The 16,129-nt window shown below is 35.6% G+C and overlaps 1 protein-coding gene across 1 annotated transcript in view; it reads left to right on the top strand.

The window, feature by feature from the left end:
• Window positions 1–10,501: 10,501 nt before the first annotated feature.
• LOC149181140 (E3 ubiquitin-protein ligase WAV3-like) overlaps window positions 10,502–16,129 on the top strand; it is a 28,313-nt gene continuing 22,685 nt past the window's right edge. Inside the window, exon 1 of the mRNA XM_089416458.1 lies at window positions 10,502–11,357. Within this exon, the coding sequence (XP_089272584.1) occupies window positions 11,127–11,357 (231 nt within the window). The 5' untranslated portion in view covers window positions 10,502–11,126. The remainder of the gene's footprint in view (window positions 11,358–16,129) is intronic.

Below are 16,129 nucleotides of genomic sequence, written 5' to 3'. Positions count from 1 at the left end.
TGTAATCGATTAATCTGTGCCTCAGTTAAATCTAAGCCAACTTCCTGTGCTATTCGCAGTGTTTGGATTTCGAATTCGATGGGAAAAATGGGTTGCTTGCCAAATACTAATTGATAAGGTGAGTAACCAGTGGTACTTCTCCATGTTGTTCTGTAAGCCCACAATGCCTCTGGTAGTCTGGCAACCCAATCACGTCTATGTGAAGCAATTGTTTTTGTTAGGATTGCTTCTATTATTTTATTGCTGCTTTCTACCTGACCATTTGCCTGTGGGTGGTATGGAGTAGTGATCTTATGCTGGACATGATGGTTTTTTTAGTGTTGCAGCTATTTTGTTCCCAACAAACTGTGGTCCACCGTCTGTAATTATATCTCTTGGAAGGCCATAACGCACAAATATATGGAACAAGAACTGTATGACAGAATCTTCTGTAGCTCTCGGCAACACCTCTGCCTCAACCCATTTGGTGACATATTCTGTTGCCACCAGAATATATGTTTTCTGGTTTGAGGGTGGGTTAATTGGTCCGACGAAATCAAGGGCCCATCGTTCGAATGGTTCAATGACTAACTGTGGGTTCAAGGGCATCTCATCGGACTGACCAGGGTGTCCTGCTCTCTGGAAACTATCACAAGCTTGGACGAATTTCTTTGCATCTTTGAAAATTGTAGGCCAATAATACCCTGTTTGCAGCACCTTATGTCCAGTTCTGCGATCGGCGAAATGTCCGCCACATGGTCCGTCATGGCAGGCTTTTAAAATGTCAAAGTTTTCATCCTCTCGAATGCATCTTCTGATATGCATGTCTGCCCTGTTTGGAACAGGTAGCCTCCAACCCACGAGAATCGAGCACGGGGGAGAGGATGTGGTTGTTTGGTTATGAGTTTGTTGTTTGTTTGCATCCTCTTCTTTTGACAAATGTTCTCTGGGTAACTGATTTTCAACATGGGTTGTCTTATCTCCCTCAGTTTCAATAATACGCCTAGATCTTAGCTGAAGATCATTACACTCCCTCAGATCAGCTCCTATTTCTGATGTTTCTACTATTTGGACAGATTGGACTGGTCTGTTATTTGGATTGGGGTTGGGTTGGGCTGGGAGTTGCGGTCTCAGATTAGACTGGGGATTTTGTTGTAAGGCTGGCAATGTAGGTTGAGGGAGCGGCATGGTTCCTACTGGCTGATGCATCGGTCTTTGCCAGTTTGTCTGCCAGGCTGAACTTTGTGAAGTAGGGGGAATCCATTGTGGTGGGTATATGTTACTTTGCCAATATGGAGGGGTATAGGGAAGATTCGACCAACCAGATTGGCTTGCCTGATTCAGCCACGGGGTTGATGAAGGAAACAACTGTGGTGACCAGTTTGGGAACGGGGGTTGGGATTGACTTTGCCACATATTATATTGTTGAGCATTATACTACAGAGACTGAAAAGAAGAGGTTGGGTCCGAAAACATACCAGATTGTCGCGGCTGCCACTGACGGCGCTGGTTGAGCAAATACACCGATTCTGGCTCTTCTTCTGCTTCCTTATATACTGCTTTTAATCCGGGAAGTGAGGGACAACTTTCCGTAAGGTGTTCTTTTGTGCAGATGGCGCATGTTCGGACTGCATCTAGTGGACACTCCTTATGGCTATGTTTCTTCCTGCATCAGGGACAGAAGATTGCCAAATTCTGCTCTGCCTCCATTTGCTTCTGCTTGGCCTGCATAACATCAAGTTGTGTAGTCAGCGTCCCTAGTATATCAGTTTTAAAATTTTCCAATAAATTTCCAATTTCTGCACGCGTTACTCCTTCTGTCGAAATTTTATTATCTCTTACAAACCAAACATGTTCTGCTGGTTTTAATCTTGTGCTGCCTCTCTAGCTCCTGATACATAAGTCAATAATGTTAGTAAAATTTTCTTGATAAATATTTCCTTTTCCCATAATGTTTAATGTTTCAATCCATTGTTCCTTCATGCCCCTAATTAATGTTGTTTTTAACACATTATTAGGTAAAGGTAGTGATGCATAAGGAGATCTTTGAAGATTATACTGAAAACGTTCCACATACTCCTCTAATGTTTCATTTGGTCTAGCTACCATCTGGAATATTTCATCCTTCAGTTCTCTAGACCTGCAATAGTCCTGATATTTCTTTAGAAAAGATTCTTTCATTTGATCCCAGTTATTTATAACCCCGCCACCTAATCCCATAAACCATCTTAAGGCAGCCCCTTTTAATGTAGAGGGAAATAATTTTAGTTTCTGGGGGTCGGTGGTGTAATCATATCCCCTACACAACACATCGAATTCAAATAGAAATGCATCTGGATCTTTTGATGTAAGACCATGGAATGTAGGGATATGTTGAAGAGGGATTGCTTTCATGGGTGCATTTGCTGCAGTATCCACTATGGGGTATTGCAATGTAGAGGTTTGGGTGTTTGGCTAGTTTTGAGCCATTTGATCGAATATATGCCAATAACCTTCTGGGATATCTAGGAGGGTATTCCTAGGTTGAGAGGGAATGGCTTTAACATGAATGGTTTTAATAATACTTCCTCTGTCTGGAATAATGAGAGTGCCTAATGTCTGAGGAGATTGAGTTTCTTCAACAATGATTTTTGTAGCACTTCCCTTGTCTGGGCTTTTTAATGGTTGAGTTGTCCCAAGAGGAGACCTCGGTTCCTCAGTTTCCCCTGTCCCTCCTCCTCCTTCACAAAAATTGCTGAAATTCCCTTCTTGCAATAGTTCTGGAGTAGAATTTTCAATTTCTTGAAAGTCCTGCTCTTCAGTTTGACTATGCACCTCAGCAAAGGCTACAGATGGTGATCCTGTGGCCAGAAGGGAACTAGTAGGCTGTCTAGAAATAACTTTTCTGGGTCCTACTGAAGGCTGAGATTCTGCTTTCTTGAAGATTTCGTCTATAAAGGTTGATCGGCCAAGGGTCACCGGCCCCTTAGCTTTTTCTGGCTTGGGTAGAGGTTTGGAATTCTTTTATGGCTTTTTCTGCTTAGTCATGCATACAAATCAGCTGCTAGATTCTACCCAAACAAAACAACAACAAATCTGTAGGAAAGCAGGCAGGGAGCAGGGTTGTTACATGCTCCACACGTAGGTTCTTACCTTCCGTTTTTAAAACCCAATTCTTCCCTAACAGGTTCTTACACTACTCTGGAAAGAAACAAATGGCTACACTCTTTCCCCGGCAATGGCGCCAAAATGTCGAGCTATAAAAAGGGTCTCTTTCACCTCTAATTACCTCACATTAGTTTGTCAATCCAGGAACGTTTTTTTATTTCAAAGAGTGTCTCAGTCTGAGGCTATCATTTGCCAGAGTAATGCTAGTAGTACAGTGCTCAAAAATACAAGAGTAAACGGATGCTTGTTTACAACAAACTACTTCAAAAGATTAAACTACACATTCAGAAAACTAAGCAATTTATCAGTCAAGGGTTCAGTAGCAGTAACTCATCCCTTTGTAAACTGATGGAACTAAGGTAAATAAGACAACATATTGTGGATCTGGGAGCCAGGCAGTAAATGTCAATGCTCACTACAGCCTTGGATCGTTCTTCACACCAAAATAACAAAGGACAGGAAATGGAACGACAGATAAGAAATGGAACAACGAAATAAGAAATAGAACAACAAATCTGAAATGCAACAACAAACAAAAAATTGTAATAGCAACTAAGTCTAACAAGTAGTAACACCTTAGTCTACAAGATCAAATGCACGAATCGTGACCTACAAGAATCAAATGGCAATCCTTCACACTTAAGGACGAATTGAACAACACACCAAAATGGAACAGCACTAATTAATGAATCATTATAGAACGGTGCTTGAAAACCATATATGCACATGGCACACTTTAATAGTAACCTGATCTTGGTAAACTAGTTATCAATCTCAGTTATAAAAGATTACGACTGTCTTTCAGAATGGAACAGCAATGTCTATAGATCCAACAATCGCAAAGAACATAATCTCTAAGATGAATTCCGTAATATCAATGAATAAGTGCACAATACAGAGGCTCTGTAATTGAACAACAACAATATTCTGTAAAGACCGACAATATTGTATCAACACTTAAAAGAACAGTGATCCGTTGCAGAGTTAATGCAATAGTTCTGTCTCAGTAAAGTAAACATAACAGAGCATGTGATGTAAACTAACAAAACACATCAGATTACCAAATAACGTTGATAAGCAAACCACACATAAACCAAACGTAATGGTACAGGAGCAAGTGTCCTCCAGGGCCGGGCCCTTAGCCTCCAGGGGTACACCGCTTGAAGTTATTCCAGACTCATAGATGAAATAACAACCGAGTTTGTATTAATGCATAAAATGGAATTACAATAGATCAATTCTCAACGAGACTCGATGATCAAAGTTTCAATCTTCAGAGAAATTACATAAAACATTAGGACTCAACAGACCCCTCGAGTTAACAGTGCTGCCCCTTTTATAATGATGAAGGCGGAGATGTCTAGGTGCAAAAATAGTTAAAGCAGCGATACCTCAGGATCAAAGGATCCTGATGGATTCCCCGAACCGTTAGTTCTCAGTTATCTCTTTTCCTTCTTGCACCGAGTCGACATCTCCACTTCCTTTCCAGGGCTGATTCGCTTTGATTTGTTTTGCCTTGTTTGCATACGGTTCCCTGTCAAAGGGACAACAGTTAACCCGACCTTGTTCTTTGCTTCAGAATGACAGTCTTTCGTTTTCCCTTCTTTCTGCATAAGAAAATGACAATTGTTAGTGTTTCCGCTTTGCACATTAATCTCATAGGTTTTATTACAATTCCTTATCATTTTCCTAGTTCATGATGCAAAAGGTTTGTAAGTTCTAATGAAAAGATGCTGAAATAATTACCAAAAACATACCTTCTTTAGTACTCCACAACCGTCATATAGTCCAACTGACTGGCAATGCCATCGTTCTCTTGGATTGCTGAGGTACGTGACGACTCTGGCATCTTTGATGTAGTTTGTTTACCAGGGAATTCTCTAGGAATGTGGTTGATCCAAACCCACAACACTGTGCTAGGGAGAGAGAGATTGTAAGCTTTTTGCAACGAAGTATATGCAAATGCCACTTTCTTCATTTCAGGCTTTCGTTCATGCTAATTTATAACATGGTGTCCCTCTTTAATGTTCCTTTCCATATTTCCTTGACCTAAATCTTTGTCCCTGTTTTTCAAGATCGCCTCCATTACTATGCAATAGATGGATGGTGCAAGTATTAACTCATATATGGAGTTTTTAAGCTTCCTCTTTCACATGCATTTACTTGGTATGTTTCTTAGCCACTATCTGTCGTTGTCCTCGAACTCATAAACCTCCCATAGCCAAGTATTTGATACATTCTTTTATGATGGGTCACCAATCTTCCTTTGGTTAGAATGATGGGATCACCATCCAAAGATTTTATCCAATAATCATTTGGGGGAGCTCCCAATGATCCTTCATTTATTCATATATTCAAATGATGAGTATGTTAGGATAAATTAAATATTTTTTTGCAATGTTAATGGCAATGTATTAAAAGAGCTCATTTCATTATTTTGGAATAATGTCCCTTGTTTCAAGGATACACCTACATTTACTAAGGCATCTGCTTTGACATTCAAGTGCATTTTAATATGGAAGAACTTGATGGACTCAAAATTTCTAATATGCTTGTTGATCCACTGCAAGATAGGGGCTTGATCACTGTGTGACGTCTATGCTAATTTAATCACTTATTGGATGGCTGCCATTGAGACCTTGAATACCAATATATGTTTAATTTTCTTTGATACAACTTTTACTAACCCTTGCCACAAGGCCAAAAATCTAACTTGGTTATTTGTAACAGTGTCCAATCCCCAAACAAACTAGATCTCAATTTCTTAATTGAAACAATAGATAACCCCTATTCACTTGTTGGATGGTTGCCATTGAGACCTTGAATACCAATAGATGTTTAATTTTCTTTGTTACAACTTTTACTAACCCTTACCACAAAGCCAAAAATCTAACTTGGTTATTTGTAATGGTTCCAATCTCCAAACAAACTAAATCTCAATTTCTTCATTAAAATAATAAATAACCCCTCTAGCTCCTACCTCCTTATTAAAAATACATTTTAAATAATAAAAAATAATAATATTACATAAATTTCAATAAAAATACACCCTCACCCTCGCTTTAATACGCGTACCTCTCACCAAATCGCTTTGGTCACAAACCTTATTTTCAATGGTGAGACACTTACGTTAATTGTCTATAATCATTTAGTTTAGAGTTAATTGTTAATAATCATTTAGTTTGGAATTTAATTAAAGTAAAACACATGGCATTGCTAAACCCTTTCGAATCTCCTTGAAAAGCCCTTTGGAATTTTAATATTAGCGATGAAATCTTAAAGGCCCCACGATAAGAGATTTGAGGAATTTAAAGATTATATTTAGAGCGCATAAGGTCTAATTTTATAATGGAAACATGGGCAATTCAACATTACATTTTCACATTCGGGTTGAAAATATATTAATATAATAATATTATGAGCGAGGGTCATTAAGTTTAAAGGTGTGATGCACAATCAATCATTTAAGTGGAAAAATGAAAAATATTGGGATCAACTAAAGGGTGTTTAAATTTAAATTTAAATTTTAATATAATAAAATAAAATAAAGTACTTTCCTAAAATCTATACCATCTAAACATTTTTATATTAAAAGATTAATTATATATAAACATTTTTATATTAAAAGATTAATTATATATAAGTTATTGTTTAAATTATGTACATAATCATCACATTAAAAAATATTTACTTAAATTTCTTAAAAATCTTGTTATAATTATTAAATTAAAATATATTCTACTATTTAGCAATACTTATTTATTTATTTATGATAATTGTAATTTTATAATTTGGTGAGTATAATTAAATAAGATTGAGAATTTTTTTGGTTTCATGTATTTAACAGTTCATATATATGATTTTGTTGGAGTACAGAGTCCAACAAGTCACAAGTTAGATATATAAGTATTTTATAGCTTAATATAGGGGAAAGGCAGATATATAAGTATTTTATAGCTTAATATAGGAGAAAGGCATGAGACACTAAGAAAGATAATATGTCAACCTTTTTTAATGTAAGTTCACTGTATTGAATTTATATTTATTTATGTGTTATTTTTCTCTCTTTTTTATGTAAAGACTTACTTAAATTACGGTGGGAAGTTAGTGATGGTAAATATGCTATTTATGGAATATGAGTTATTTTGAAGGAATTTATTTTTGGATTAAAAAACTACTACACAAATATCTAAAAAACATGCATAAATATCCATCCTCACTTTCCATGGATATTATTAACTTTTAAATAGACTTTGTTACAATATCATGGGCTAATACCACATGCCCAAAAACCATAACTCATTTCACAATTGAAATATTTTATAAATAGTTTATTTTAATTTAATTTTATAACATTTTTTTAATTAAATGTAAAACAAAAAAGTTGTACTTTTGACATATATCTAAATCATCTACCTTCACAACTATTAAAACTAGTACAACTACATTAAAAATATTAATGTGGTTGATATAGCTTAAGGCTTCATTGTAAAATTTACCATTTTACTAAATAAAATTTGCTTATATATTAATTTCCCCATCTAATAAGAATATGAACTTATTAGAATTGGAATAATCTCAAATCCCTAAGAAATTTGTGGGGGGAATATAATTTAACTTGAGGAAAAAAATGAATTACACATCTTCTTATAAAATGGACCATTTTGCTAAATAAACTTTGCTTATATATTAATTTATCCATCTAATTAGAATATGAACTTATTAGAATTGGAATAATCTCAAATCCCAAGGAAATTGGTGGGCAGTGAGCCATGTGGCACTAATATAATTGTTTAAATTGATTAAAAGTCAATGCAACCTAACAAACTATGTAACATACTACAATAATTGATAACCATTCAGAGGAAGCATATGTTGAGCATATTCCCTTGAGAATCAATCTAGGTAGTCAATTAAAAAAAAGTCAACAAATCGTCATCCACCTTAAGTTGAAATAAGAAGCCTTCGACAAATATTTCTATGGATATTCCATAGAGATTAAATCAAAGTTTTAATAAAACGAAAACTGAGAATACTTTTATATATAGATATGTGAAATTTATATAATACCAACCTAGATCCATCTTAACAATTTACCAAACACTAAGAGGGATCAAATCTCTTTTCACTCCAAAAGAGGTTTGCACCTTTAGAGATTTGATCCCTTTGGCTCATCGAGAGTTAAAATGGATCTAGGCCAGTTTATAATTTAATAAGAGTAGATATGTCTTAACCTTGTTGGAATGGACTTTATCTCAAGGGAAATCTACACTTTGAGCCTTATCACAATGAACCAACATGTCCGTCTATTTGTTGATGGAGAGTTAAAATGGATCTAAGCTAGTTTATAATTTAATGAGAGTAGAGATGTCTTAACCGTGTTGGAATGGATTTTATCTCAAGGGAAATCTACAATTTGAGCCTTATCACAACGAACCAACATGTCCATCTAAATAAATTAATACCCAGTAAAGAGGATAACAAACTATTTTTCCAACCACTCATGGTAAACCCAGAAGACTCTTCTTAAAATATGACATGGAGGTGTGCTTTGATCCACTTATATGTGCATAGAAAGATGACATGGATGTGAGTTTTGATCCACTTATATGTGGATAGGTCACTGAGGCCATTTATATAATCTCTCTCTTCTTAAAAGAAGACATGGGGCAAGCTTTGAGCCAGTTATATATACACACGTCAAACCATTTAATATAATCTCTTTGGGTGTAAACACATACCATTTTATATAATCTCTTTGTATGCAAACACACATTGGACCACTACCTCAAGGTGCCCCATAATTTTAGACTAAATTCTCATGGGAATTTAACCTTGCCCAATAATACAAAGACTCCTCACTTTTTATCATTAAATCTAACTAGCATTGAGCGCCCAATAACAAAAAACTCTTCATTTTTTAGCATTGAATCTAACTCCATTAGACCTTACTATCCTTAACTTTACACATTTTAATAACATTTATTAAAAAATGAAATAAAAGATAATATTTTCAAATTCAATGAAAAGAGATAAGCAAAAAAGACTTTATTAAGCCAAGACTTCCTTTATTACAAACAAAAGAATTTGATACGTCAATTTGATATTTACATTAAATCGTTATTATTTAAAGTATCAATTTAATATTATTTAATTTATAAATTGAAAAAATTAAAAATAAATATATATCAAATATTGTTGAGCTATTTTTTGATGAAAATTATATGAGAAACTTTTTACATTTTAATAACATTTATTAAAAAATGAAATAAAAGATAATATTTTCAAATTCAAGGAAAAGAGATATAATATGCACATCTTACATTTAAGATATTAAGCCCAAGCTTCCTTTACTACAAACAAAAGAATTTATACATCAATTTGGTATTTACTTAATGCTCAGACATTAAATCATTATTATTTAAAGTATCAATTTAATATTATTTAATTTATAAATTGAAAAAATTAAAAATAAATATATATCAAATATTGTTGAGCTATTTTTTGGTGAAAATTATATGTGAAACTTTTTATTCTCGCTTTTCGAACTATCTAGTATAATTTATTGCGTAGAAAAAAACCTAAGTTCTAAAATATATCAAATATATTTAATTATTGGAGAAATATTATTTTAAAATGTTGGGAAAAAATCTAAAACATATACATCCAATTATTGGAAAAATCTAGAGATATTTTAAATGTAGAGATGTAAATTATAAACATGATTTTTTTCTATTTTAAATGTAGAGATGTAAATTATAAACATGATTTTTTTTGTTGTAGAATTGAGGTTTCTGTGATCCATATCAAGTTTACGATTATTTGAAAAATCTAGAGATATTTTAAATGTAGAGATGTAAATTATAAACATGATTTTTTTTCGTTGTAGAATTGAGGCTTGTGTGATCTATATCAAGTTTATGAGAGATTTTTTGACCAAAATCGCATGAAATATCATTTGTCCACCCGTGTCGAACCAACGAATTCATCGTCATAATTTTTTTTTGAATGTAAATTAAAATGACTTTTCATCTCTTTTAAAAATACAAATTTAATACTTAGTAGTTTAACCATTCTACTTTAAGTAATTTGACCATTCTCCTTTTTAATTTGATCCATATACGATCAAATTAGTTTAGGCATTCTACTTTAAGTAATTTGACCATTCTCCTTTTTTAATTTGATCCATATACGATCAAATTAGTTTAGGCATTCTACTCTAAGTAATTTGACCATTCTCCTTTTTTAATTTGATCCATATACGATCAAATTATGTTTTCAAAGTAGTAAAAACAGTGAGAAAATCCCTGAATAACCTTACCATATACAATGCGATTGCTTTCCCTATACCACCATCATCTTCCGTACCCAAATGCATCTGTGGGGAAGGGAAAAACCAAAAAAAGATGCGGTTGCCATGGACAAGCATCCAATCGGGAAAGCAATCGGATCATGGCCGACAGAGGGGTAAGCCTCCCAGAGTTCTATCTATCCATCCAACTTCCCAGCCCTACACACAAACTCACTCCCCACACCTAAAATGACTCGTGAAAGCGCACCTATTAGCTGTTATACCAACAACAATAAACACACTTGTACTGGTAAGTACTGCAAGACCACTACCCGCTCTGCACAATCCTGGAACAGTGAAAGTAGGACAAGTAGGGCAGCCCGCTAAAATTTAATTGCACTTTTCTTGACCTTCCTGCTCTTCATTCGTTTCAATGCAATGCCCATCTGATCTGAAGCAGTGAAAGGCCCATCAAACTGTAACCAATAGTCATGGATGGTGGCTAGTTGTTTCCCATGACTCTCTTCTTGCTATTTCTGGCGCCCAGCTTTTACAGACGAAACGGCAGAAGAATCACGCGATCAAAGAACATATAATCCTTTGCTGTTTTCTTGTCTTGTTTTGAACTTGAGACCCTGGCAGAGAGCAAAATCGGGTATTTGGGCGCTGAAACTATACTTTGTTTGGAAATAAAGTTGGATTGGGGGAGATGGGTAGTAAGTGGAGAAGAGCGAGAGAAGCGCTGGGTCTGCATCTATGCATCCTCGCTCCGGCTGAGAGGAATGAAAGGCCTACTCCGAATGAGACTGTTTCGACTCGGTCTAGTTCTTCCGATATAGCTCTTTTGGGAGGGGTACGGGAATCAATCGTGGGTTCTGTACAGTCTTCGCAGGTTTCTCCTGGCGGTTTGCATTCGAAACCCAGCGTCCGACTTTCTCCTGTAAGATTGCCTGGTCTCTGTATTCGTCTTTCTTTACATTGTCTTGTTTTTACTAAATTGAGCTTTAAGCTTCTTTTTGTCCTGTTGGGATCTGAAATCTATGTATGGGGTACTTTGAGTTTTAATGTTCCCGTGTTTGGTTGATCTGTATGTGTTCACTGCTTACCGCTTTGGGGTTTCGGCATCTACGTATGTGTCTTTGTGAGATTATGCTGGTTCGTTTCTCTGCTGCCTTTTTTGGGTAATTGCTGTCAGATGAGGTTATGCTGCTTCGTTTAACTGTTGCCTTTTGTGGATAATTGCTGTCATAAAAAATAAGTTAAGCGATTAAGTTTTTGATCCATCTGTAAGGAGATCCGCAATACTTCTGCGAGTTGTTCGTTTCTTGGGTGTTTGATGTATTACCAGAGATGCGAGTTGTTCGTTTCTTGGGTGTTTGATGTATTACCAGAGATCTGAATTAGTACTGGTGATCAAGTGCTAGAAATCTGAGCTCAGAAAGTATCATTGTTAATGTTTGATTTTGAGTTACAGAGGCGGAGGTTCGAAACGCAACTCCACGCTTATCAGGCACTCACATCCTCACTGTGGCTTGGGAGATCCTTACTGTAAGTGTGCCGATTATGATTGTGGTGTGTGAGCCAACGATATAGAGAGGATTGGGTGAAAACAAAATACCCTTTTGTTGCTGTTAGTTTTCTTTAAGGCACTGGTGTTTTTGTCATTGGAGATTAAATATAAATGACCTTACCATGATCCATGAGTAAGCTGTTTATTATCTGTCTCTAGCGTGATGTGTAAACGGAAGAAAGGGTAAGAATAAAAGATTAGGGAAAAAAATTGGGAGTGCTGCCACTAGACCTTGTAGCCCTAACTGCCAAGAGCAGTAAAATCCTAAAGGCCAAGCTAGCTTAAAAGAGAAGCAACTTGGAAGAAAATGATGGAGACAGAGTTGCAGCTGCATAGAGCCACGGGCACTCTGTCTACCGGGATCGACCAATAAAGGAAGAACAAAGTATAATCTATGAGCAGAGCCTCGTAATCATCCCTATTTTAGTTTTAATATACTCTGGAGTTTTCTACCCGGATAGGATTTTCTCCACTTCCACTAAGAACACAGGAAATGATAGAAAACAAGCTCATTCATGTTACAATAAATATTTGCTTTAACATTGCTAGCATAAAGGTCCGGGTGTCAACAGCTAGAGAAGATAGAAATAATTCGTAGTAGTGAGATTGAAGCCCAAGAGCTGGGAGGTGTTGACTTTGAGGTGATTTCTATTATGCCGCATATTTGTCGGCGTGTATATGTGCTTCAACATGTTATATGGTTAGTGGATTACTACGGTGCTAGAAATATATGGTGTTGCCATGAAAATCACGTTATGAAGAGACAAAGTTTTTAACAGTTAACTATGCAGAATTCATTAACCGCAATAATTGGTGAGCAGAAGTTTGCTGTTTCATTTCTACTTTCTTTAGTTGAATTTCTGCGCAGAATCTTATCAGTTTGTAGCAGAATTCAGGTTCCCCTGCACAAGAAAATTGACACAGCTTGTAAAATCCGTGAAAAACATGTGAAACTGCTTAGGTCCAGGTTGAAGTGCTGCAATTGATTATTGCTCCAGGTACTGGTTTTTGCATTGTTCTGTTGGGTACTGAAGTTTGTTAAAGCTTAGAAAGGTCAATAGAATTTTGACACTTTTGTAAAAGTGTTGCTGTCCTTGTTGGGCCATTTTTAAATTTTAAAGACCTTGGCCTCTTTGCTACTGCATGCACAATCCTCTGGATCAGTATGCTCCTACAGACTTCTATATCGGGTGCTTTGAGCTATCCATGCACCTCATATGGTTCACATGCTTGCTGGACTTCAGCACTCGTCTAAGCATACCCTTTTCTCATCCCCACCCAAAATGAAATCTAAGCACATTTTTCGAAGAGTATTTCTACAATTTCCTTAGGTTGTTCCTCACTCAAAGCAGTGTGTTCTTAAATGGAAAATAGTTAGCAGGGTTCATATATGTAGGTTTGCTTTTAGGTGCATTGTTTTCAAATTTATGGCATCCTGGTTTTTTCTGTGGGAGTACAAATACATATAAATAAATGCTTAAATAAGTCAAGCTGTGTAAAGTAAAACATGGATTGCAGTGGTCCCAAAAAAAGTCAATGGTTTTGTGTAACTAATGTTAAGATCATCAAATAAACAAAGAATCACACAATTAATGCACAGAATTTTCAGTGAGGTACAAACAGCACTGAAGTGATTTGTATTATATTACATCATGATCTGAATTGGTACAACATTACAAATAAGCCCCTACCTATAAGCCCCTCCTCTCTCTCTCTCTACGCACACATATGGTACCTCCAACCAATTGCTGACATACAAGATATATGTCAGAAGCCACTGTTGCGGTCACAGCTGTCATACTTGAGGGATACCAGCCCCACAATGTTGGATGCATACTCATGGATTACAGAATTTGACCTTAATATTCTAACACTCCTCTGTTAATGAGAGTTTGACAAGCTCTCCCTTTGTAAGGATTCTTCTTGACTTCTAGTTGATTTGTAGATTTCTGGAACTTTTCTCCAATATTCTTTCCACTTGTTCTCTGTATCCTGCTATCATGCTATGTAGTTCCCTAAAGTCATCACTATCATATTTTTATTGTCATCATTACCATGATCTATTACTAATTCTCCTCCCTCTCTCCGTAGAGGTCCATTTCCCCTTCCCCCTCCTCCCAAGCTGTACCCATTCTTGATGTACTCGCATGCTCATGACCTCTTTCTATATGAAGGAACATTGCTATACCCCCATGCGCGTAGTTCAAAATGTTTTTATTCTTATCATACCCACACCCCTATCACACCTAGATGGACCCATGAAATATAGCTTAGGAGCAAGCACAATCCTTTCTCAAGTGTTCCTCTTCACCTCCTAGTGGATTATGCATTTCCATGAATGGGTCCATAACACCTTACAAGGGTATTTTGTCACGTTGTCTTCATTGTTTTGCTATCTTTCGTTCCTTTGAGCACCAATCCTTGCAGCTGAATCTTACTACTAGTTGTACTTGGTCATTCTATTCGGAAAATTTCCAGAAATTCTGGATACGATACGGCAAAGAAATGGCATATATATATGATAAAATAAAAATTTCATATTATCATTCATCTTTTAGTCTTTAGAATCTAGATTCTATATTTAAAAATACATAATCATCATCATGAATTCAACATAAACAAATCATCATCATCAATTTAGTATAAACATTGTCATCATCATCATCAATGATTATTATAACATTCAAGTTGGCACCTTTGATTAAAATGTCAATACCCACTCACAGTTTAAAGGAATATGAGATTGTTTTCAGAGTCACATCATACTTCATGAAATTATATATTTTTATAATGAATTTGACAGCACTATCACAGAGGCAACATAGTGATTTTGACTTTATAAATAGTATGTTGCACAGTATCTTGGTCTAGACTCTAAAGGAGTCATGACATAAAAATATTGTTTAGTATCACCGAATATAATGTAAATTTAATCATTGTACAGCACTATCACAGAGGCAACATAGTGATTTTGACTTTATAAATAGTATGTTGCACAGTATCTTGGTCTAGACTCTAAAGGAGTCATGACATAGAAATGTTGTTTAGTATCACCGAATATAATGTAAATTTAATCATTGTAAATAACAGTGTATACACATTATAAACTGGATTGTATTCCAGTAGCTACAACAGGAAATGATCTGAAATTCATAGAAAGAAGTACGCTGGATTTATTTATTCACAACCTAAGATCATATGACCAAGAATCAAGATGCCACAATTTAAACAATTAAGTATTGTGAAGTATGATACTAGTACAGAAATGCTGAGAATTTTAACCTAATGCAAAGAAACTGCTTCCACCAGCAAACTTTGTGGGTAACAATTTTCCTTCTTGATTTCATAGATACCTTATGAGTTTCCATTCCAAATTCCAGGTTTCCATCCTTTAGATCCGGCATTGTTGAAAACTTGTTGGCAAATACCTCTATCATCTCATGAATCTTTTTTTGAGATAAATGTTCACTTTCAGATGAGCTGTAATCAGTGGATATAAGGTCTGCAAAGAATTCAGCTGCATTTAGATGCCCTGGACAAACAAACCTGAAATATATTCTTGCAATAAAGTGTCTAGAACATTCGAAATTTGGAAAACTAGAAACCTGGAAACTTGGAAACGTATCCATATTTTCTAAAAATGTATCCAAATTTTTTGGAAACGTATCCAAATTTTGTGGAAACTCCTTTGAAACGTTTCCAATCTCAGGCTGGCCATTTCTAAAAAAGTGAAACGTGGCAGAAATGTTTCCATGCCGTTTTGTACACGTTTCCGTATCCGAAACGCTGAACAGCGTTTCCGGGAGTTGGGGGCAGCGTTTCTGGTAACTTAGATGTAAGGTCTAAATTGTAGATTTTGATTGATTTCTCCCCATTTTCCCTCATTATTCAGATCTTAATATGAATTATCAGAAGACTCTAATTCCACGTTAAAATTTGGCCACTAGGTAAGATGAGCTCTATACTACTTTCCTTGCTAGCCTGCTTGCACTCATTACTATCCAAATCTAGCCTAGAAAACACTTCAGTTGCATAATTTGATCAGCTTCCCTGCATCTCTAATCAGGTTTTGGCCTGAAATATCAAACATAGAGCTTTGATTCCTTCCTTCCTGTTTGATGTTTTCACTAAATTCAGACATC

Source organism: Pinus tabuliformis, chromosome 3_2 (genome assembly GCF_031772625.1).
Source record: "Pinus tabuliformis cultivar Carrire ecotype Pingquan chromosome 3_2, CPIR1, whole genome shotgun sequence".
Taxonomy (NCBI): domain Eukaryota; kingdom Viridiplantae; phylum Streptophyta; class Pinopsida; order Pinales; family Pinaceae; genus Pinus; species Pinus tabuliformis.
This window is presented reverse-complemented; position numbering and strand designations above follow the sequence as displayed.